Source organism: Cherax quadricarinatus, chromosome 7, assembly GCF_038502225.1.
Source record: "Cherax quadricarinatus isolate ZL_2023a chromosome 7, ASM3850222v1, whole genome shotgun sequence".
Classification (NCBI taxonomy): domain Eukaryota; kingdom Metazoa; phylum Arthropoda; class Malacostraca; order Decapoda; family Parastacidae; genus Cherax; species Cherax quadricarinatus.
The window spans coordinates 39,525,485-39,548,849 of NC_091298.1; the positions used below are offsets into that span (position 1 = coordinate 39,525,485).

General features: G+C 44.0%; 1 protein-coding gene across 2 annotated transcripts in view; it reads right to left on the reverse strand.

Annotated features, from left to right (window-relative positions):
- Window positions 1–9,360: 9,360 nt before the first annotated feature.
- Window positions 9,361–23,365, reverse strand: part of LOC128688007 (zinc finger protein 132-like) — a 107,436-nt gene continuing 93,431 nt past the window's right edge. Inside the window, exons 2-3 of one of the 2 annotated variants that reach the window (XM_070082394.1) lie at window positions 22,423–22,587; window positions 9,361–12,025 (exon numbers count right to left, since the gene is read on the reverse strand). In XM_070082394.1, coding sequence (XP_069938495.1) covers window positions 9,760–10,905 — 1,146 coding nt within the window. In that variant the 5' untranslated portion in view covers window positions 10,906–12,025; window positions 22,423–22,587 and the 3' untranslated portion in view covers window positions 9,361–9,759. The remainder of the gene's footprint in view (window positions 12,026–22,422; window positions 22,588–23,365) is intronic. The other variant, XM_070082393.1, reaches the window with a different exon arrangement.

Here is a 23,365-nt window from a genome sequence, read left to right on the forward strand (position 1 = left end):
TGTCTTTTAATGCCACTAGGACCAGCTTGAGTGTCACTGGACACCTGTCTCACAAAATAACTGTCCACAGTCCTCTGTTTCTGGTGCCTCTTTAATATTTCCCTAAATTGGGACATGGTTTTCACTGAACTTGTTGCAAAGATGGCTTGTTTCAGCTTGTTCAGGGTGGTACTTCTGCACAAACATTTGGACATCATTCCACTTGGAACAAATCTCCCTAATCTTTGAAGAAGGCACCTCATCCACTCCCTCTTCCTCCTCCTCTGAAGCAAGGTCCTCAGCTGTGGTCTGATACTGTTCCAGATGAAGCTCTTCCAGCTCTTCAATGGTTAGCTCTTCTCTGTGGTCCTCCACCAACTCTTCAACATCCTTGCCACTCACCTCCAGCCCCAGGGTGTTACCCAATGCCACAGTAGAGTCCACAACAGACAGAGGGTCAGCTGGGTCAGGGACAGGGTTAGGGTCAGGGTCAGCCTCAAACCCTGCAAAATCTCTCTTTTGGACACAATCTGGCCACAAATGTCTCCAAGCAGAGTTCAAAGCCCTGGAAGTCACTCCCTCCCAAGCCTTACCTATAAGGCTTATGGAGCTGTAGATATTGAAGTGGTTCCTCCAGAACTCTCTTAGGGTCAACTTAGTGTCTGTGACCACTTCAAAGCTCTTTTCAAACACTGCTTTTGTGTAGAGTTTTTTGAAGTTAGAAATGACCTGCTGGTCCATGGGCTGGAGGAGGAGTGGTGTTAGGGGGAAAGAACTTCACTGTTATAAAGCTTAAGTTCCTAGACAAGAGGTCTACCAAGTTTGGAGGATGAGCAGAGCATTGTCCATTACCAGGAGGCACTTGAGTGGCAAAATATTTTCCACGAGGTATTTTTTCACACTGGGGCCAAACACTTCATGGACCCAGTCTTTGAAAATTTGCCTTGTGACCCATGCCTTATTATTTGCTTTTCACAAGACACATACCTTGTTCTTTATGACATTGTTTTTCTTAAACACTCTGGAATTTTCTGAATGATACACAAGTAAAGGCTTCACTTTAAAATCACCACTAGCATTAGCACAGAATAAAAGAGTTAGCCTGTCTTTCATAGGCTTGTGTCTTGGGAGGGCATTTTCCTCCTGAGTAATGTAGGTCCTCTTTAGCATTTTCTTCCAAAACAGGCCTGTTTCATCAAAATTGAAGACTTGTTGGGGTTTAATTTTTCAGTGTCTACATAATCTTTAAACTCCTGTACAAACTTCTCAGCCACCCGTTTGTCTGAACTGGCTGTCTCACCATGCCTTACAACATTGTGTATGCCGCTACACTTCTTAAATCTGTCAAACCAGTCTCTGCTGGCCTTAAATTCACTATCAGCACTGGTTCCAGTTTTCTGTACCAGATCGGCATGCAACTTCCTTGCCTTTTCACAAATAATGGTCTCTGAAACACTATCACCTGCCATCTCTTTATCCTTGATCTACACCAACAACAACTTCTCAACCTGATCGATTGACTGTGGTCTTTTTTTGGTTAGCATATTAGCACCTTTCACAACATCATCTTCCTTGATTTGTTCTTTCTTTGCCAGGATAGAACTGATGGTTGACTCGTTTTTCCCATACATCCTGGCAAGCTCAACAAGTCTCACATCATTCTCATACTTCTGTATTATTTCCTTCTTCACATCTATGGTGTTTCTCACTTTATTTACCACAGGGGTACCACTAGCAAGTTTCTTTGGGCCCATGGTAGCTTATTTCACAGTCCCACAAGCATTAAACACAATGAAATAATCATAAAATGTTTGAATGAGAATGCAGGTTAGTTATTATTATTATAATCAAAAAGAAGCGCTAAGCCACAAGGGCTATACAGTGCTGCTATGCAGGTTAGTGTTCACTCAAGCATCAACAAAACCAGACTGGCTCACGGCGCCTGCACAGGGATGCGGGCAGAGCGGGCTACCGGACAGGTCTGGTACCCGGCAGTTCGAAAATAGGGGCGAGTTCAATAATAGGGACAAAGTTGGTTCGAAAAAAGCGTTCGATTTTCGAAGAGTTCGATAAGTGATACATTTGAAATTTGAGGTTCCACTGTAGTGCATAATGTATATATGTACACTCGTTGTATTCAACACAATAACCGCACCAATATTTCCATCATTATTTTGTTTACAATAATTGTTTACAACAAAAGAAAAATGTATAAATGTTGTATATTAGTAATGTTCTATTATATATTTACATATGTACAGAACTGCTACAGTCTGTGAAAGTCTTTGAAACAAAGTGTCATGCACAGTGGTTTCTTACTCATCTGTGGACCAGTATGATTTTATACTATACTTATAAACATGAGGCATAAGCATCATTGTTGCAAAAAACAAATACATTTCAACCACAGATGTCTTCTTCCACCAGTGGATAATGATGCACTTTGTCCTGGAACTGATGAATCCACAGCTTGGTTCCCAGTCTGGGCAGGTGCCGCATGCTGCACACTTGCATGCTGGTGGCACCACCACCTACTGGTGCATGTGGTCTATCCATCCCAAGTGTAGCCATATCATCATCACTTTCACTGCCTATTCCAGGTGTAGAGCCACAGGATGTACTCAGTCCCCTTGGAATTGCATATGGTATAGGGTACCATATAGTACAGATACAGGGACCCCAATGGAAGTACGTCACTCTGACTTTTTTGGGTTATCCTAGGATCTTTACACACATGCTGCTATGTATGATAATCTATGTAACTGTATTTGTGTGTACCTGAATAAACTTACTCGAGCACACGTGGCGTCATAAGTTTATTCAGGTATACACAAATACAGTTACATATATTATCATACATAGCAGCATATGTATTAAGAACCTAGGATAACCCAATGGTACAGTCCCTGTACCATATGGTACAATGTACCATATAGTACATTGTACCATATGGTACCACTGTACAAAATGGTACCATTGTACCATATGGTACAATGTACCAAATGCTTCAAAACCATAGAATTCCTCTTCAGATCCACTTCCATTTGTGTTAGAGCTATAACTTGGGAAGAGGAGAGTCCCAATTCACTGGGGAGTGAGAGCTTCCTTGCCGCTGTAATAAAGTAACCCCCCCCCTCCCCCCCCCAAATTAAATTGGTCACATGTGGTGTATAAATTTTTAGTGATTAGTTTCAGAAATTTTCATTATTATTATTGATAATATTGTGATTATTACTATTTATGTAAACTATACTGTAAAACATTTCCACCCTTTTCCTCTCTGCAACGGTAAACATGGTCAGAGTATTCTTGATACATAAACAGGTCATCTGCAGTTGATTTGCAAATATCATTATTACTGTGAAAGCTGTAAATCAACTAAAGAAAGGTATTTGAATTGTGACCATCCTCACATGTTGATTTTCTATTATTGGTGGTTCCAATATGTTTTCACGAGAATTCTTGTTATCTGTAATATAATGTTTAAAGTTCATTTCTTTTTGTCTGATTATTTTTCTAGTACAGTGGACCCCCGCATAACGATGGCATCGCATAGCGATTTTTCCGCATAACGATTACTTTTATCGCAAAATTTTTGCCCCGCATACCGATTAAAAACCCGCATACCGATTTTCGTCCGAGACGCGTCCAATGTGCCCTCACATGTGCCGGCCGTCCCATTGTTTACCAGCCAGCCTCCGCGGTAACATCCAAGCATACACTCGGAATATTTCGTATTATTACAGTGTTTTCGGTGGTGTTTCTGGAAAATAAGTGACCATGGGCCCCAAGAAAGCTTCTAGTGCCAACCCTGTGGTAAAAAGGGTGAGAATTAGTATGGAAATTAAGAAAGATTTTGAAGGGTTTGGGGCTAACCCTGAGAAGCCTATGCCAGTTGTGGAATCCATTGTGCCTACTTCAAAGATTAAGGAAATGTGTGCAGAGTGGTTTGAACTGCAAACCTTTATAGATGAAAATCACCCTGACACAGCTGTTGCAAGCCGTGCTTGTGACTATTTCAATGACAATGTTATGGCCCATTTTAGGAAAGTCTTGAAGAAACGGGAGGTACAGAGCTCTATGGACAGATTTGTTGTGCGACAGAGGTCCAGTGACTCTGAAGCTGGTCCTAGTGGCATTAAAAGAAGAAGGGAAGTAACCCCAGAAAAGGACTTGCTACCTCAAGTCCTAATGGAAGGGGATTCCCCTTCTAAACAGTAAGAAGATAATGCTCTCCCCTCCTCCCATCCCATCAATCATCACCAGATCTTCAATAAAAGTAAGTGTCATGTAATTGTGCATGCCTTTTTCAGTTTGTGTGTATTAAAATTAACATTTCATGTGGTAAAAAAAATTTTTTTTCATACTTTTGGGCGTCTTGCACGGATTAATTTTATTTCCATTATTTCTTATGGGGAAAATTAATTCGCATAACGATTATTTCGCATAACGATGAGCCCTCTTGCACGGATTAAAATCGTTAACCGGGGGTCCACTGTATTAGTATTCATTGTAATAATTATTGTGAGTATAAATAAGGTTCACAGAGGCAAGTTGACTTTCTTGTGTAGAAATTTGTAAAGAGTCTGTGTACACAGGTTGGAGTTGGATTCAAAAGAAGAGAGGGAACACGAGGAAGGGTTCCTATAACCACTCTCACACCTTTGTTAGCTTAAGTAGCCGTTTTCGACTTCTCATACTGACTATTCTGCTGCTAACAAGGTTTAGCAGCAACCAGCCCCCATCCCAAGAGATGCCTACAAAACTGTAGAAGGGTATCGGTTGCCGAAGAGATACTGAGGAAATGAGATAGTTTTCTAGAGACCTTGAAAACCCTAGCCCTGAAGAATCAGTCCAGGCTTGTAATCTAGGATTTGGGGAAGACCTCAGTAGTGGCCAGAAGAAGGAATATATTAAGGCAGTAGATCAAGGGAGGTAACCCCAGACAGTACGTCAAAGCAAGGGAGTTCCTCGGGAACTGTGTGGGGTGATTGTTATATCAGTATGCAGGTTCTATTGCAGTATTAGGTATTTGCTGCTAGTCATTTTTTTCTTAGGTTCGAACAATTTCAGATTTCTCTGTAATGTATTTATTAACCCTTTGACTGTTGCAGGCTCCTTTCTGAAACTGTCATTCTATGTTGCAAAATATTTGAAAAAAGAAAAAATAAATTTTTCTTATGAAAATGTTAGGATTATTTTACCGAGTGTTTTAAGCCTAAAAAAATTTTTTTGCCATCTGTATTTACCGAGATATAGAGGTGCAAAGTTGGCAGAAAGTGAGCTGCGTACAGCAACAGCGGCGACTGCCGCCCACCCGGTATTCTTTTATTTACTCTAATTCGAAAGTTTCTTGTATTTTCCAATATTTTTCTTTTCCAAGTAACTTATGTGGCCTGTGAGACCAAAGTAAGGTGCATTGTTCAAATATACACTTATTATTTACAACACAATAACTGAACAAACTTTATCACTATTAGTTTGTGTATATAATTTGTTTACACAAACAATACAAAACATTGTTTATTACTATTGTTCTATAATATATATATATACATATATACAGTCACTGAACATATTCCTAGAACTGCTGCAGCTTGTGGAACTCTTAGAAATATGGGTATATGCAGAGTGGCACTTGACACTCCTCACACATAAAACGAGTGTCTTTGCATGTTTGTGGGCGTTTTGTGGTATGTACACATACAAAACACCTCTGAGCATTTTTCTTGGAAGCAGTAGGAGGCAGTTGTATGAGGTAGTGATCACCAGGCCGCAAACGAGATGGCGTGTGTTGGTAATTTCATGGGCGCTGGTCTATTGCAGGTGTTGCTCCCTGGTACTTGGAGATTATTTGTCTGATGACTCACAAATAAAATTCACCATATTTTGGTGTTTTGTTGGTCCTCAACTTGTATATGTTATAAGCATTTAGCATGGATATCAACAAGATGGAAAAAAGTTTTATATACCACTTATAACTCTTGCATACACAATCAGCAAACCCAATCTGCAAGTCACATTTGCCCAATAAGCGCATATTGAGGTTGTAGTCCATGACAGCTGCAGGCTTTAGAATGGGTTCATTGGTCTCTCTGTTGTGCCTGCCAGTGTGTGCCATTTCGTTTTGGTGAACTGATGTCAACAATGTGACATCACATTTGTCATGCCACCGAAATGCCATGATGTCATTGGCAGCAAAGGCTTGCGCCTCACCTCTGCGAGTGCCAGCGTCGAACCTTGGCATATGTTTACGATTACCATGCACTGTGCCACACACGTCTGTCAAGTTCACTCACAAGAAATCACTGAGTAAGGGGCTTGTGTACCAGTTATCAGTAAATAACATATGCCCCTTACCAAGATATGGTTCCATCATTGTTCTAACCACATCACAAGAAATCACTGAGTAAGGGGCTTGTGTACCAGTTATCAGTAAATAACATATGCCCCTTACCAAGATATGGTTCCATCATTGTTCTAACCACATCACCAGAGATACCCAATAACTTCATGGTATCTCTCAAAGTATTACTGCCAGTATACACAATGATATCCAAAACTAGACCACTTCTGCAATCACACAGTACAAATAACTTTATACCAAAGCATTTCCTCTTGCTTGGTATGTATTGCTTGAATGAGAGTCTTCCTTTGAATAAAATCAAAGACTCATCAATAACAAGTTTCCTGAAGGGATAAAAATACATGCAGCACTTTTGTTTCATGTACATAAACACATTTCTGATCTTATATAACCTGTCGCTTGTGTCAGGCCTGGTTTTGTCTGAAAAGTGTAACATACGTAACAGTATCAAGAAACGATTGACACCTATAATGTCACTAAAACCTGGAGTTGAAATCAGGTGTTCTGTTGCCCAGTATGTGGTGACAGTGTGCTTATACACATGTAACATAAGCATTATTGTGGCAAAAAACAGGTACATCTCTGCCACAGTTGTGTCCTTCCACTGGTGTAGCCGTGATCTTGGTGAGAGAATTGTATTTGCCATGGTGTACTCATAGTATGTGTTGGTTTCCCTGACAATGATGTCCATCAGGGGTTCATCGAAGAATAACTCAAAGCATTCCAGTTCACTAGCATTGTTCCCAAGTGGACATGATGGCTTTATTCCACTTTGTGTTTCATCAAAGTCATGGGGACTGGGAACAAACTCGTCACCTTCCTGCCAATCCCAGATGCGGTCTGCTGGTGGGTTCTGGATATTGTAACGTGGTTGTGGTTGTGCAGGTTGTGGTTGTGCAGGTTGTGGTTGTGTAGGTTGTGGGAGTGTGGGGTTGGGTGAGGCTGGTTGTTGTTATGCAGAGTCAGTAGCGTGGGTAGTAGCGTGGCCCGCTGCTGGTGCCACATGGGTCGTGCCACCATCACTATCACCACCACTGCCTGCTGCCTCACTCACATCATTCATACCCATCGTAACAATATCGTCATCCTCACTATCAGGTCGTGGTGTAGGGCCACGGGATGTGCTCCCAGAGTTACTCTTTCCCCTTGGAACAGCATATGAAACACTACCAGACTGCATGCTACGTCGTACATACTGCCGCTTCACTGGGGAATATTCACCCTCACTGTCACAACTAGAACTGCTTTCAATAACCTTGAAATCACTATCACTATCATATTCACTGCTAACATCTGGGTCTTGTACATGGCCAAATAGTTTCCTCTTTCATCCTGGTACAGGTGAACGTGAACATGAACAAGCCGGCCCAGCACCAGAGGTGGAAGGTCATGGGTCATCTGGGTTTTCATCACTAATTACGTCATCCTGGGCACTTTTTTTCGGTCACACTCACTTGAAAACCATGGAATTCTGTCACTGACACTTCCATCACTGTTAGAGCTATCACTTGGGAACAAAAGACCTCCAATCCACCAAGGAGTGAGGTACTTCCTACTGCGAGGCATGGTGAAAATGGACTACCAAGATGGCGTTCCCACAATGCACCACTGAGTCCCAGAATTTTTTCACAGGGTGCACACCCACCACTCAGACCCATTCTCTCTCATGTAGGCCTACCAGGCTTTTCCCACTTGATTTGAAGCCGCTAGAATTTATGCGTATAAATACGTCAGAAACAGTGGCGCGTAAGACGTATATATACAGCGTAAACAGTCAAAGGGCTAAATTGCAAGTGGTTTTATCTGAGTATGTTTTACTTACCCCTTCGAGCCATGTAAATAAGGTCCAGTTTTTTTTCTCAGAGGTTAAATTGAATAATGTATTGATGATATCATTTTATTTGGAGAGCCAAGCCTCAAGTTTCAGGCCCAGCTACCCTAAGAGCCAGTACTTATCAGGACCCCTATCTTGTTGTAACTATTCTGTATTATGTCTCACTGGGTTTTCTCCTGCTCTAACCCAAACTCCATGTTTTCTCCTCTTCTCCTATGCCTATACATGTAGTTACTTTTATCTCTTCCACTATTAAAAGAGCAGGTGATGGCAGCATACTTCCAAGAGAATAGAGCACTACCTTCTATTCTCTCATACCCTAGTGATTCTCCTTGTTATTTGTTTTCTATATTCTCACATTTTTTTTGTCCACTCCATGTCTCTACCTGAGGGAACCGGCAATGTAGCATCATCTGGTGCTTTGTTGACCCCAGGGTGGGACTGGGGCGGAAGCTGCATTTCACCGCAAGGCATGATGAACAAAGCATACTGAGATGGCGTTCCCACAATGCAGTGCAAATGCCCCATTTTTTTTTGTTTACTGTCCACACTGACCATGCAGACCCTTTCTCTTAGATGTAGGCCTACCAGCCTTCTCACGTTAAATTTGAAGCCGCTAGAATTTTGGCGTAGATCTACAGCTTGGACAATGGCTTTAAAGCTGTAGATCTACAGGATGAATCTTGATAGTGTTAAGAATCAGGGGTCTTGACCTTGAAAGGGCTAAAGAAACAGTGTATCATGCCACAATAAAGCAGCTCCCATTACTATATTTATTAACTGTAATATTATTATATGTCTGATACTACCTCACTATTATCAATCTAATTAATGATAATCACTCTGATTACCTAACTTTTACATCAATATGCAATAATGTATATTAAAATGTACTGCTCCATAACCTGTGCCAATATAGAGTAAACCACACATTGTAAGCTTTTCAAGGAAATAATCATTTTCATTTTCAAAATTATTTAATGAGATAGTAAGCATTATATCCATAGGTGTCATAAAATGCCTGGAAAATGGAAGGCATTCAAGTCTGAGCCAAGTGAAGAATGTCTACAATTTAATAGATCAAGAGCCCTTCACTGGTGTCAATGCATCGCCTTTGAAGGAAGTGATCCCCAAAAGCATAGAATAACTTCTTCATTAGGATTATGAAAACAATCACAAATTTTAAATTTCAGATAATTATTATTTTATTATATTCATGGGGAAATGTTAAAGCCATAATAATCCTACAGCACATGGGGAATGATAGGAAAAACAGAAAAGTAAACACATTTGATCTAAGAAAGGGAAAGGTAGATTTAAACACCAGGATCAAAAGCCCATTATCAGCATCAAGGGAATCCTCCATGAAAAGGATTCTTTACTGAAAAACTCTGTTAGGTTAGGCAAGATTTGTCAGGAAACAAGACAAGTGTTACCTGACATGGGTCTTGGTCATATGAGCAGCTGCTTAAGCTTTTGGTCATCTGACTGGGGCCACCCACTGGCTTACCATCAATTCCTTTAAAATTATTGTAATGATTATAACCATTTTTGTCGTCTCATGTGTTACTAGATTTGATTAATGTGATTCTTGTGAATGAACTCTCATGTGTCGCTTTAGAGTTGATTTTTGTGAAAAGTCTTTCAGACACTCTGAACAATGGAATGACTTTTCTTGTGAATGAACCTTCATGTGTCGAATAAGAGTTGATTTTAGTGAAAAGTTTTTTAGACAATCTGAACACTGATATGGTTTTTCCTGTGAATGAATTCTCATGTGTCGCGTTAGAGTCGCTTTAAGTGAAAAGTTTTTTAAACACTCTGAACACTGATATGGTCTTTCTTGTGAATGAACTCTCATGTGTTGTATTAAGTATGATTTTCGTGAAAACTCTAGTAAACACTCGGAACACTTGTATGGTTTTTCTTGTGAATGAACTTTCATGTGTCGTGTTAGAGTTGACTTTTGTGAAAAATCTTTTAGACACACTGAACACTGATATGGTTTTTCTTGTGAATGAATACTCACGTGTTGTATTAGATATGATTTACGTGAAAACTCTTGTAAACACTCGGAACATTTGTATGGCTTTTCTTGCGAATGAACTTTCATGTGTGTTGTAAGAGTTGATTTTTGTGAAAAGCCTTTCAGACACACTGAACACTTATATGGCTTTTCTTGTGAATGAACACTCAAGTGTAGTATCAAAGTTGATTTACGTGAAAAGGCTCTTAGGCACTCTGAACACTGAAATGGTTTTTCATTTGAATGATCTCTCAAGTGTAGTATTAAAGCTGATTTACGTGAAAAGTCTTTAAGACACTCTGAACACCGAAACGGTTTTTCTTGTGAATGAACTCTCAAGTGTTGTATGAGAGTTGTTTTGTGTGAAAACTTTTTAAGACATTCTGAACACTGATATGGTTTTTCTTGTGAATGAACTCGCATGTGTTGTATTAGATGCGATTTTTGTGAAAACTCTTTTGAACACTCTGAACACTGATATGGTTTTTCTTGTGAATGAACTCGCATGTGTTGTATTAGATGCGATTTTTGTGAAAACCCTTTTAAACACTGTGAACACTGATATGGTTTTTCTTGTGAATGAACTCGCATGTGTATTATTAGGTGTGATCTATGTTTAAAGTCTTTTAAACACTCTGAACACTGATGGGTGTTTTTTCTTGAAGGAATTTTCATTACGTTATTTATCTGGGAAGTCATTTAGACACTGATTGTTTTTTCTACTTATGGAAGCCTAATATATTGCATGTCTTCTGAAAAATTTAGCTAAATTAAATTTATCAGAGATCATTTACACACAGTCATCATATATACGATCTTAATATTTTCTCTTTATTACTATCGGAAACTCTTTCATTTAGTTTTTTTTTTAAAAAAAGAACATTTAATTACACATTAAATTAACCATTATTCACCAACTTGGCACATGTCAGCAGTTTTTTTAATGTGCAAAGAAAATGTGAGCATCAATATTTTCTTTTATCAACTAACACTCTTATTTGTTACTGTTTGTATGATTAACAGCACATAACATTAATATAAGTGAATATAATAACAGCACATCTACATCAGTGTATACAATAATGACAGCACATCAATATGAGTGCACACGCTCTTAACCTCTGTATCACATACTAGTGCATCATAGTGATCAATGTTCACAACATACTAGTGTATATAATTCATAGTGCCCTCAAATTTAATAAGCAGAAAATTCTGTCGTAGGCATGAGAACAGGTTAGTATAGTGGGTGTGCGCTGTATAAGAAAAGAATCATGCCACACACACATGATGTGAACAGTTAACCTCTGCACACAGTTACTATTTGAAGTAATACAGATTATATATTGCAATATTCTTCCAACAGTCAATAAATGCAATTCCTATACCATATAGTTCTGTGAACTTAATTCAGGAATACTGTTTACATTTTAAATATCTGCATAATGGTTCAAAAAGATAATTGTTATTTTATGAATATAGATAAATATTATTACATAAATCTCCACACTTCATTTAACTATATTTGAGTCTTATGAAAACACTAACCAAATATTTATATATTTTGATAATACTGTACATGTAGTTTTATATAAATATAAATACAGTATTATAGTAAGTGAAGTTCGAGTCACTGGATGTTGAAGGTGTAGATGTAATTATCAGAATAATGAGGCAAGCTTTATGATAAAAGTGTATACAGGATGTACTGACAATAAAGTAGTCAACATTATCACATTGCTCATATTATTTCAGCCACTTGCACCACTTTCAATGTACTGGATAATGACACTAAGTATAATTCTTCTGTTGAGATGAACTGCAAAAGGAAAGAATAAGACATGAATCAACAACTGTAAACTTTATAATTATGATTTTGTTAAAGATGAATTATAACTTGTTCGTAACTTTGCAACACCAGGGTATCCATAATGGAGTTATATTTTTCCTGCATAGTAGATTTGTTCAACCTAATATAGAGGCATGAGGACCAAGACTTTTTTAATCTAATATAATGGCATGAAGATGGAAACTTTTATACTGAAATGTTTGGAAGCAATTAGGTGCATCAGTTGAAGACACTGTCACTCATAGGCAGGACCTGTCACCAAGAATTGATTGTGAATCTAAATTTAGATTAGACTGACCATGGAATCATAGATAGCAATTCAACTGTATCCAGTGTATGATCAATGGTTGGTGTGTAGCAATTAACCAAAACATACGAGGTGCTATCAAAAGGTTCCATACTCAAGTGTTTGCACATTTCCAGGGGGAAATATGGTGGTGATGTAAATCATACGCCATGGTACACTCCTTTGTAAAATAGTGTGGGGAGTTTCAGTGAGGTCAGTCATTTCATTGAGGTTAGACGAGCAACTTTTGTCTTCAGTGCATTGTAGACATTGTTTTGTGTAGCTGCATTAATGGAATCTTTCAAAAAAAGAACATTCAATGTGTGAAATTCTGTTTCAGGGAGTGTAGCAGACAGGCAGTGAGTGTAGCAGGCAGGCAGGGAGTGTAGCAGGCAGGCAGTGAGTGTAGCAGGCAGGCAGTGAGTGTAGCAGGCAGGCAGTGAGTGTAGCAGGCAGGCAGGGAGTGTAGCAGGCAGGCAGTGAGTGTAGCAGGCAGGCAGTGAGTGTAGCAGGCAGGCAGTGAGTGTAGCAGGCAGGCAGTGAGTGTAGCAGGCAGGCAGGGAGTGTAGCAGGCAGGCAGTGAGTGTAGCAGGCAGGCAGTGAGTGTAGCAGGCAGGCAGTGAGTGTAGCAGGCAGGCAGTGAGTGTAGCAGGCAGGCAGTGAGTGTAGCAGGCAGGCAGTGAGTGTAGCAGGCAGGCAGTGAGTGTAGCAGGCAGGCAGTGAGTGTAGCAGACAGGCAGGGAGTGTAGCAGGCAGGCAGTGAGTGTAGCAGGCAGGCAGTGAGTGTAGCAGGCAGGCAGTTAATGTAGCAGGGAGTGTAGCAGGCAGGCAGGGAGTGTAGCAGGCAGGCAGGGAGTGTAGCAGGCAGGCAGGGAGTGTAGCAGGCAGGCAGGGAGTGTAGCAGGCAGGCAGTGAGTGTAGCAGGCAGGCAGTGAGTGTAGCAGGCAGGCAGGGAGTGTAGCAGGCAGGCAGGGAGTGTAGCAGGCAGGCAGTGAGTGTAGCAGGCAGGCAGTGAGTGTAGCAGGCAGGCAGTGAGTGTAGCAGGCAGGCAGGGAGTGTAGCAGGCAGGCAGTGAGTGTAGCAGGCAGGCAGTGAGTGTGGCAGGCCGACAGGGAATGTAGCAGGCAGGCAGTGAGTGTAGCAGGCAGGTATAGAGGCAGGGAGTGTAGCAAACATGCAGGGAGTTTAGCAGGCAGGGAGGGAATATAGCACAGAGTGTAGCAGGCAGGCAGAGTGCAGCAGGCAGGCAGAGTGTAGCAGACAGGCAGGGAATGTAGCAGACAGGCAGAGAATGTAGCAGGCAGGCAGTGAGTGTAGCAGGCAGGCAGTGAGTGTAGCAGGCAGGCAGTGAGTGTAGCAGGCAGGCAGTGAGTGTAGCAGGCAGGCAGTGAGTGTAGCAGGCAGGCAGGTAGGCATAGAGGCAAGGAGTGTAGCAGGTATGCAGGGAGTGTATTAGGCAGGGAGGGAGTGTACCAGGGAGTGTAGCAGGGAAGCAGGGAGTGTAGCAGGCAGGCAGTGAGTGTAGCAGGCAGGCAGTGAGTGTAGCAGGCAGGCAGTGAGTGTAGCAGGCAGGCAGTGAGTGTAGCAGGCAGGCAGGGAGTGTAGCAGGCAGGCAGGGAGTGTAGCAGGTAGGCAGGGAGTGTAGCAGGCAGGCAAGGGAGTGTAGAAGGCAGGCAGGGAGTGTAGCAGGCAGGCAGGGAGTGTAGCAGGCAGGCAGGGAGTGTACCAGGCAGTGAGGTAGCAGGCAGGCAGGAAGTGTAGCAGGCAGGCAGTGAGTGTAACAGGCAGGCAGTAGGTAGGGAGTGTAGCAGGCAGGCAAGGAGTGCAGCAGGAAGGCAGGGAGTGTAGCAGGGAAGCAGGGAGTGTAGCAGGCAGGCAGTGAGTATAGCAGGCAGGCAGTGAGTGTAGCAGGCAGGCAGTGAGTGTAGCAGGCAGGCAGTGAGTGTAGCAGGCAGGCAGTGAGTGTAGCAGGCAGGCAGTGAGTGTAGCAGGCAGGCAGTGAGTGTAGCAGGCAGGCAGTGAGTGTAGCAGGTAGGCAGGGAGTGTAGCAGGCAGGCAGTGAGTGTAGCAGGCAGGCAGGGAGTGTAGCAGGCAGGCAGGAGTGTAGCAGGCAGGCAGGGAGTGTAGCAGGCAGGTAGCAGTGCAGGGAATGTAGCAGGCAGGCAGGGAGTGTAGCAGGCAGGCAGTGAGTGTAGCAGGCAGGCAGGGAGTGTAGCAGGCAGGCAGTGAGTGTAGCAGGCAGGCAGGGAGTGTAGCAGGCAGGCAGAGAGTGTAGCAGGCAGGCAGGGAGTGTAGCAGGCAGGCAGGGAGTGTAGCAGGAAGGCAGGGAGTGTAGCAGGCAGGCAGTGAGTGTAGCAGGCAGGCAGGGAGTGTAGCAGGCAGGCAGGGAGTGTAGCAGGCAGGCAGGGAGTGTAGCAGGCAGGCAGGGAGTGTAGCAGGCAGGCAGGCAGGGAGTGTAGCAGGGAGGCAGGGAGTGTAGCAGGCAGGCAGGGAGTGTAGCAGGCAGGCAGGGAGTGTAGCAGGCAGGCAGTGAGTGTAGCAGGCAGGCAGGGAGTGTAGCAGGCAGGCAGGGAGTGTAGCAGGCAGGCAGGGAGTGTAGCAGGCAGGCAGGGAGTGTAGCAGGCAGGCAGTGAGTGTAGCAGGCAGGCAGGGAGTGTAGCAGGCAGGTAGTGTAGCATGCAGGAAGGTAGTGTAGCATGCAGGCAGGTAGTGTAGCAGGCAGGTAGGTAGTGTAGCAGGCAGGTAGTGTAGCATGCAGGTAGGTAGTGTAGCATGCAGGCAGGTAGTGTAGCATGCAGGTAGGTAGTGTAGCAGGCAGGTAGGTAGTGTAGCAGGCAGGTAGTGTAGCAGGCAGGCAGGTAGTGTAGCAGGCAGGTAGTGTAGCAGGCAGGCAGGTAGTGTAGCAGGCAGGCAGGTAGTGTAGCAGGCAGGCAGGTAGTGTAGCAGGCAGGCAGGGAGTGTAGCAGGCAGGCAGGGAGTGTAGCAGGCAGGCAGGGAGTGTAGCAGGCAGGCAGGGAGTGTAGCAGGCAGGCAGGGAGTGTAGCAGGCAGGCAGGGAGTGTAGCAGGCAGGCAGGGAGTGTAGCAGGCAGGCAGGGAGTGTAGCAGGCAGGCAGGGAGTGTAGCAGGCAGGCAGGGAGTGTAGCAGGCAGGCAGTGAGTGTAGCAGGCAGGCAGGGAGTGTAGCAGGCAGGCAGGGAGTGTAGCAGGCAGGCAGGGAGTGTAGCAGGCAGGCAGGGAGTGTAGCAGGCAGGCAGGGAGTGTAGCAGGCAGGCAGTGAGTATAGCAGGAAGGCAGTCAGTGTAGCAGGAAGGCAGTCAGTGTAACAGGGAGGCAGTCAGTGTAGCAGGCAGGCAGGGAGTGTAGCAGGCAGGCAGGGAGTGTAGCAGGCAGGCAGGAAGTGTAGCAGGCAGGCAGGGAGTGTAGCAGGAAGGCAGTCAGTGTAGCAGGAAGGCAGGGAGTGTAGCAGGACAGGCAGGAGTGTAGCAGGCAGGCAGGGAGTTTAGCAGGCAAGGAGGGAGTGTAGCAGGAGGCAGGGAGTGTAGCAGGCAGGCAGGGAGTGTAGCAGGCAGGCACAGAGGCAAAGAGTGTAGTAGGCATGCAGGGAGTGTAGCAGGCAGGGAGTGTAGCAGGCAGGCAGGGAGTGCAGCAGGCAGGCAGGGAGTGTAGCAGGCAGGGAGTGTAGCAGGCAGGCAGTGAGTGTAGCAGGCAGGCAGTGAGTGTAGCAGGCAGGCAGGGAGTGTAGCAGGCAGGCAGTGAGTGTAGCAGACAGGCAGGGAGTGTAGCAGGCAGGCAGGGTGTAGCAAGCAGGCAGGCAGGGAGTGTAGCAGGCAGGCAGCAGGGAGTGTAGCAGGCAGGCAGTGAGTGTAGCAGGCAGGCAGGGAGTGTAGCAGGCAGGCAGGGAGTGTAGCAGGCAGGCAGGGAGTGTAGCAGGCAGGCAGGGAGTGTAGCAGGCAGGCAGGGAGTGTAGCAGGCAGGCAGGGAGTGTAGCAGGCAGGCAGGGAGTGTAGCAGGCAGGCAGGGAGTGTAGCAGGCAGGCAGGGAGTGTAGCATGGAGGGAGTGTAGCAGGCAGGCAGGTAGTGTAGCAGGCAGGCAGGTAGTGTAGCAGGCAGGCAGGTAGTGTAGCAGGCAGGCAGGTAGTGTAGCAGGCAGGCAGGTAGTGTAGCAGGCAGGCAGGTAGTGTAGCAGGCAGGCAGGTAGTGTAGCAGGCAGGTAGTGTAGCAGGCAGGTAGTGTAGCATGCAGGCAGGTAGTGTAGCAGGCAGGCAGGTAGTGTAGCAGGCAGGTAGTGTAGCATGCAGGCAGGTAGTGTAGCAGGCAGGCAGGGAGTGTAGCAGGCAGGCAGGTAGTGTAGCAGGCAGGCAGGGAGTGTAGCAGGCAGGCAGGGAGTGTAGCAGGCAGGCAGGGAGTGTAGCAGGCAGGCAGGGAGTGTAGCAGGCAGGCAGGGAGTGTAGCAGGCAGGCAGGGAGTGTAGCAGGCAGGCAGGGAGTGTAGCAGGGAGGCAGGGAGTGTAGCAGGCAGGCAGGGAGTGTAGCAGGCAGGCAGGGAGTGTAGCAGGGAGTGTAGCAGGCAGGCAGGGAGTGTAGCAGGCAGGCAGGGAGTGTAGCAGGCAGGCAGGGAGTGTAGCAGGCAGGCAGGGAGTGTAGCAGGGAGGCAGGGAGTGTAGCAGGGAGGCAGGGAGTGTAGCAGGGAGGCAGGGAGTGTAGCAGGCAGGCAGGGAGTGTAGCAGGCAGGCAGGGAGTGTAGCAGGCAGGCAGGGAGTGTAGCAGGCAGGCAGGAGTGAAGCAGGTAGGCAGGGAGTGTAGCAGTCAGGCAGGGAGTGTAGCAGGCAGGCAGGGAGTGTAGCAGGCAGGCAGGGAGTGTAGCAGGCAGGCAGGGAGTGTAGCAGGCAGGCAGGGAGTGTAGCAGGCAGGCAGGGAGTGTAGCAGGCAGGCAGTGAGTGTAGCAGGAAGACAGGGAGTGTAGCAGGCAGGCAGGCAGGCAGGCAAGGAGTGCAGCAGGTATGCAGGGAGTGTATTAGGCAGGGAGGGAGTGTACCAGGAAGTGTACCAGGGAGTGTAGCAGGGAAGCAGGGAGTGTAGCAGGCAGGCAGGAGGAGGATTCCCCATCCAGCAGGCAGGCCTCCCTCTCTCCTCCACCCTGCCTTCCATAATCAGTCCTCCCTCTCTCCTCCTCCCTGCCTTCCATAATCAGTCCTCCCTCTCTCCTCCTCCCTGCCTTCCATAATCAGTCCTCCCTCTCTCCTCCTCCCTGCCTTCCATAATCAGTCCTCCCTCTCTCCTCCTCCCTGCCTTCCATAATCAGTCCTCCCTCCCTCCTCCTCCCTGCCTTCCATAAACCAACAAGAGTCTGCAATAAAGGTATGTAATAGTCATTTAAATGTTCATTTATTTATTTTATTTAGTTCTCATTGTTTTGTGTAGGTAAAACTATAATTAATCTTTAAAATATGTATTTTTTTGTTAATATTTTTGGGTGTCTGGAACGGAGTAATTGTATTTACATTAATTGTTATGGGAAATATTGCTTCAAATTTAAGCGTTTTCGAATTTAGGCCGACCTTCTAGAACGGATTACAGCCGATATTTGGGGTTCCACTGTATTAAGTTATGGAGTGCAGCGGGGCAGTGGATAGTGCAGGGTTAGAGGGTAGCAAGAGACTGGGGTAGAAAGGAGTGAGGGGAGTGCTAGAGGTATCATCATCAGAGTTTGTGTAGTAAATCAGTTGCTGACAAAAAGTCAATGAGAGAGTCTTGGTTAGAGGAGGGTTCATCCGCAAGAACGGAAGGTATAGAAAGGACAGTAGAGCGGAGATGATGTTGGAGGTAAATTCTGTGGGCTCACTGACAGAGTGGGCAGTCCAACAGAATATGGCTAACAGAAACTGGAACCTGACAATTCTCAAAGAGAGGAACAGGGCGCCTCTCCATGAGATACCCATGAGTAAGACGAGTGTGGCTGATGCGAAGACGGGAGAGAGTAGTAGCTCAACCTCAACACTGATGACAAGACAGCCAGAAACCTGGTTGAATATAATGTAGTTTATTATGGAGCAGATCAGACCAAAGTTGTTGCCAATGGGTGCGAAGGTGGATAGCAATTGCAGCAAAATAGTCCATGAATGGAACACCTCGATATGAAACTGGGAGGCCATGTACTGCAGACCGTGCAGCAGTGTCTGCCTGTTCATTGCCCTGTACATCAATATGACCAGGGCCCCAACAAAAAACAATATCTTTGTGCTTGCTAGAGATATGGCATAACCAAAGTTGGATACAAAGAACTGAGAGATGAGGTATATCAAATTTTTGGATAGCCTGTAAAGCACTAAGGGAGTCTGAAATGACCACAAATGGTGACACAGGCATAGATGCAATATGGATAAGTGCTACGAGAATGGCATACAATTCAGCTGAAGATAATATATGCCCTTGCATGATGCTGCCCGGAAACACTGCCGCAAATCCAATGCCATCAGAAGACTTGGAACCATCGGTGTACACTGCAATGGCATGAGAACGAGATTGGAAGTGGTAAAGAAAAAGAAAGCATGAAGCCACCATAGGCAATTGGGATTTCACGCATGGCAGTGGGAAAGAACAGACACAAATCATTGGAGCTTCCCAAGGGGGTAGGGAAAAGTGAAATGCTACATGAAGGTAGAATGGTGGTAATTGAAGAGAAGACAAGAGCGAATGCAGGCGAAGAGAAAAGGGACAGTAAACAGGGGCGATGAACAAATAAAGAACATCTACTAACATCAGTGACTATCCTATATATGGAAGGAATGTGGAGGTCATGGGAGCAAACATAACAGCAAAGGCAATGAGCATCACGGTGATCAGACAAGGATGAAATATTCACCTCTGCATAAAGGCTCTCAACTGGTGAAGAGCGAAAAGCACTGAGGCATAAATGTAATCCCTGGTGATGGATGGGATTAAGGCTAGAAAGAGAGTTACGGAGAGGCCGCTGAAATATCTGTTCGCCATAATCGAGTTTCGATAAAATTAGGGCTGAATGTAATCAAAGGAGAGTTCTACGATCAGCCCCCCATGAAAGATGAGCGAGGGTTTTAACCCTTTGACTGTTTCGGCAGTATATATACATCTTACAAGCCAGTGTTCCAGATGTATATATACTCAACAATTCTAGTGGCTTCAAATCAAGCAGGAGAAAACTGGTAGGCTCACATGTGAGAGAATGGATCTGTGGTCAGTGTGCACTGTATAAAAAAAGTTCTGCAGCACATAGTGCATAATGAGAAAAAAACTCCAACTGTGTTTTTGGATTAAAATGCCGACTTTGAGGTGTATTTTCGTAAAGTATTTATAGTTGTATTCTTGTTTTCATGGTCTCATTTGATAGAATGGAAAACATATTACAGAAACAGTGGTGATTTGGATAAGTGTCACAAAGAAATGACCTTGAAACCAGGGTCCTATACATAGTTCTACATCACTGAAGACAGGATCCCTCACATAGTTCTACATCACTGTAGCCAGGGTCCCTCACATAGTTCTACATCACTGTAGCCAGGGTCCCTCACATAGTTCTACATCACTGAAGCCAGGATCCTTCACACAGTTCTACATCACTGAAGCCAGGGTCCCTCACATAGTTCTACATCACTGAAGCCAGGGTCCCTCACATAGTTCTACATCACTGAGGCCAGGGTCCCTCACATAGTTCTACATCACTGAAGCCAGGGTCCCTCACATAGTTCTACATCACTGAAGCCAGGGTCCCTCACATAGTTCTACATCACTGAAGCCAGCGTCCTTCACATAGTTCTACATCACTGATTCAATTATTGGGATGCTGTCAACCATAATCAGTCATTCATGGCTATATTTCATTATCTGGGAAATGGAGTATGTCTTCTATTTTTTTGTGATTATGTATTCAAAATGGAAGGCAAGTGTAATAAAGGAAAGGCCTGCAGATGTGATTAATGAACAAAGAAATGTTACACAAATAACCCGCACATAGAAGAGAAGAGCTTACGACGACGTTTTGGTCCGACTTGGACCATTTACAAAGTCACACTAACAAGAAGTGGAGCAGGACGGCTATATATAGGCAGGAAGAGGTGGTGGTAGTAGTAGTAGTAGTAGTAGTAGTAGTAGTAGTAGTAGTAGTAGTAGTAGTAGTAGTAGTAGTAGTAGTGGTAGTAGTAGTGGTAGTAGTAGTGGTAGTAGTAGTGGTAGTAGTAGTGGTAGTAGTAGTGGTAGTAGTAGTGGTAGTAGTAGTGGTAGTAGTAGTGGAAGTAGTAGTGGTAGTAGTAGTGGTAGTAGTAGTGGTAGTAGTAGTGGTAGTAGTGGTAGTAGTGGTGGTAGTAGTAGTGGTAGTAGTAGTGGTAGTCGTAGTGGTAGTCGTAGTGGTAGTCGTAGTGGTAGTCGTAGTGGTAGTCGTAGTGGTAGTCGTAGTGGTAGTGGTAGACGTAGTGGTAGTGGTGGTAGTGGGGAATTAAGGAGGAGGAGCCAGTCAAATACAAAGAAAGGGGAGCACTGCAAGGAAGCTAGGTGCCCACAGAGGGAAAGCAAGTGCACAGAGGTGGGGGAAGGGGAAGTGATGAAATAAATAATGAAGGAACAGAAACATGCATCGCATGTTTCTGTTCCTCCAGCCTGTTGAAACAGCAAATAAATTACATGATTTCTACCGTAGGATAAGATCTAGCTCATAAAATTCCTAACACCAATACTCAAGCGATTGATTACCTTGTTGAAAGCTTTCCAACATCCCTCTACCTTGCTCCAACTGAGTTCACACAAATTATTAATTCTCTGAAAAACAAGTCAGGAAATTTAGATCAAGTCCCACCACTACTGTTCAAAAGAGCAACTCGTCTTTTCACCTGCCATTACAACATTGTTTAACAAAGCACTAGAAACCAACACTTTCCCAGCAGTACTCAAGATAGCAAGGGTTACCCTAATACACAAAAGTAGAGACTCAACTGATGTAAATAACTATAGACCAATATTTAACTTACCATTGTTATCCAAAATTTTTGAAAAATTAATATACAAGAGATTATACTTTTTTCTGGCATCATGCAATATAACCCCTGCCAATTTGGTTTCAGACCAAATAAAAGCAAAAATGATGCAATCATAACAATGCTAAATGTTGATCTATGTTTTACTGCTAGCACTCAAGACGTTGATCAACGCACTATTTTTCCTGTCTTGAAATTTGGCACTAGAGACCCAACAGGCCTAGGCCTAAGCAATATAGAATGGGTCTTAGCAATTACTGTGCACAGCATTAAAAAAATTTAGGACCACTTAGTATCTTGTGGGAGCACCAGTTCAACTGAGTCCCAGCTAGAGCAAACAGCATGACAAACACCAGGGATTCACTGATGTCATGTTGCATTAACACTCCCTTTTTCTGAGGAAAGTGGTTCTGAGATAGATGTGGCTACAAGTAGTCAAGGAAATGTTAAAAACCTTGATAATAACCCAAGTGCAACATTTGTGCCACATCCTTTCAATTTTGATGCAGCTGGTAGTGTCATCTTGCCAAAATATCCTATCACCTATGCTCTACAGAGAGAGAGAGAGATAGGCAGACAGAGACAGGCAGAGAGAGAAAGAGATCAACAGAGATAGTGGTGACAACCTCACCACTAATCAGAGATAAACACTAGCTAGGTGTGGAGTTATGGACTGGGAAGATACTAGAATGGGAGATTAAACGGCGGATGCTTTCTGCCGCTGCCAGTGTCGCCATAACTTGCCATATTATGGCCTATTTTATTTATTCTAGAGTATATATCATGTTTCAGTGTTATTAATATTGTTTATTATGTCATATTAGATGAAGAGAGTTGATATTAACATTATTTTGTCATGCCTCCTGAGAGGCTGGAATGGATTAATTGCATTTCAATTAATCTAAATGAGGAAAATTGACTCAGCATACGAACAAATCAGGATACAAACAAGGTCATGTAATGGATTAAATTCGTAAGCCGAGGTTCCACTGTATTTTGGAAAAGAATTTTTTTTTTTAATTAAAGAGGGCAATTTTCTGTGTGAAATAAGACATAAAAAAATTTTGGGTCAGTACTTACTGGGATATAAGACCGCGAAGTTGGTGCTGGATGTTCATCTGACGGCAACATGAGCCCTGCCGCTTGCAGAAGTGCTTTTTTTCTCATTTTTTCTTATATAATTTTTATGTTCTGGTACAATAGGCCACTGTTTAACACGGTTTTGTTTGGCACGTTTTGGCACTACTGAAAAATTGCGGCATATTTTTGTATGACACTTCATAATATTAACTTAACATGGTTCAGTGTTTGGGAGGGGAAAAAATTTGGAGTGCATGTTGCTGCAGGATACACTCTGCTTGGCTGCAGGTTAGACCACTGAGTCAATGGGGGAGACCTACCGCCACCCCCCCACCCTCCACCACTCCCACCACCCTTGTCCCAACCGGTTCATAAAACGTGTAGGACCATCCTCTGCTAGGAGTGTTTATTTTTGTTTGTGGATTGAGTTTAGATCTTTTAGTGGCCATATCTTAAATCTGCCAAGCAATCATGGTACCCAGTAGGCATACAAGTGTTGGTGAAAATGACAAGAAAAGATTTAAGCATTTAAGTCTAGGAGTTATGAAGAAAATCGAGATATTAGACAAGCTTAACCCTTAAACAGTCCAAACGTATATATATGTTCACTCGCACAGCACACCGAATATTTTGAATTTTTTTTTTTTATAGAAAAAAAGAGCACATTTTTTTAAGTGTTTTAGCATAAAAAAAAAATTTAGGGTCAGTACCCAAAGGAGGTATGAGGCCGCGAAGTTGGCACTTGGCGATCACCTGACGGCAACATGGAGCACTGCTGCTTGCAGAAATTCAACATATTTACCGTTTTCCTCCATTTTTTATTCATTTTCTTGGTTTTCATGATATGATAATTATGTTTCATAGTAAGTCATTTGATATCAATGCCAATTTTTTTTTATACACCAATATTACATACGAAATTTTTATCATATTGTCATAAACA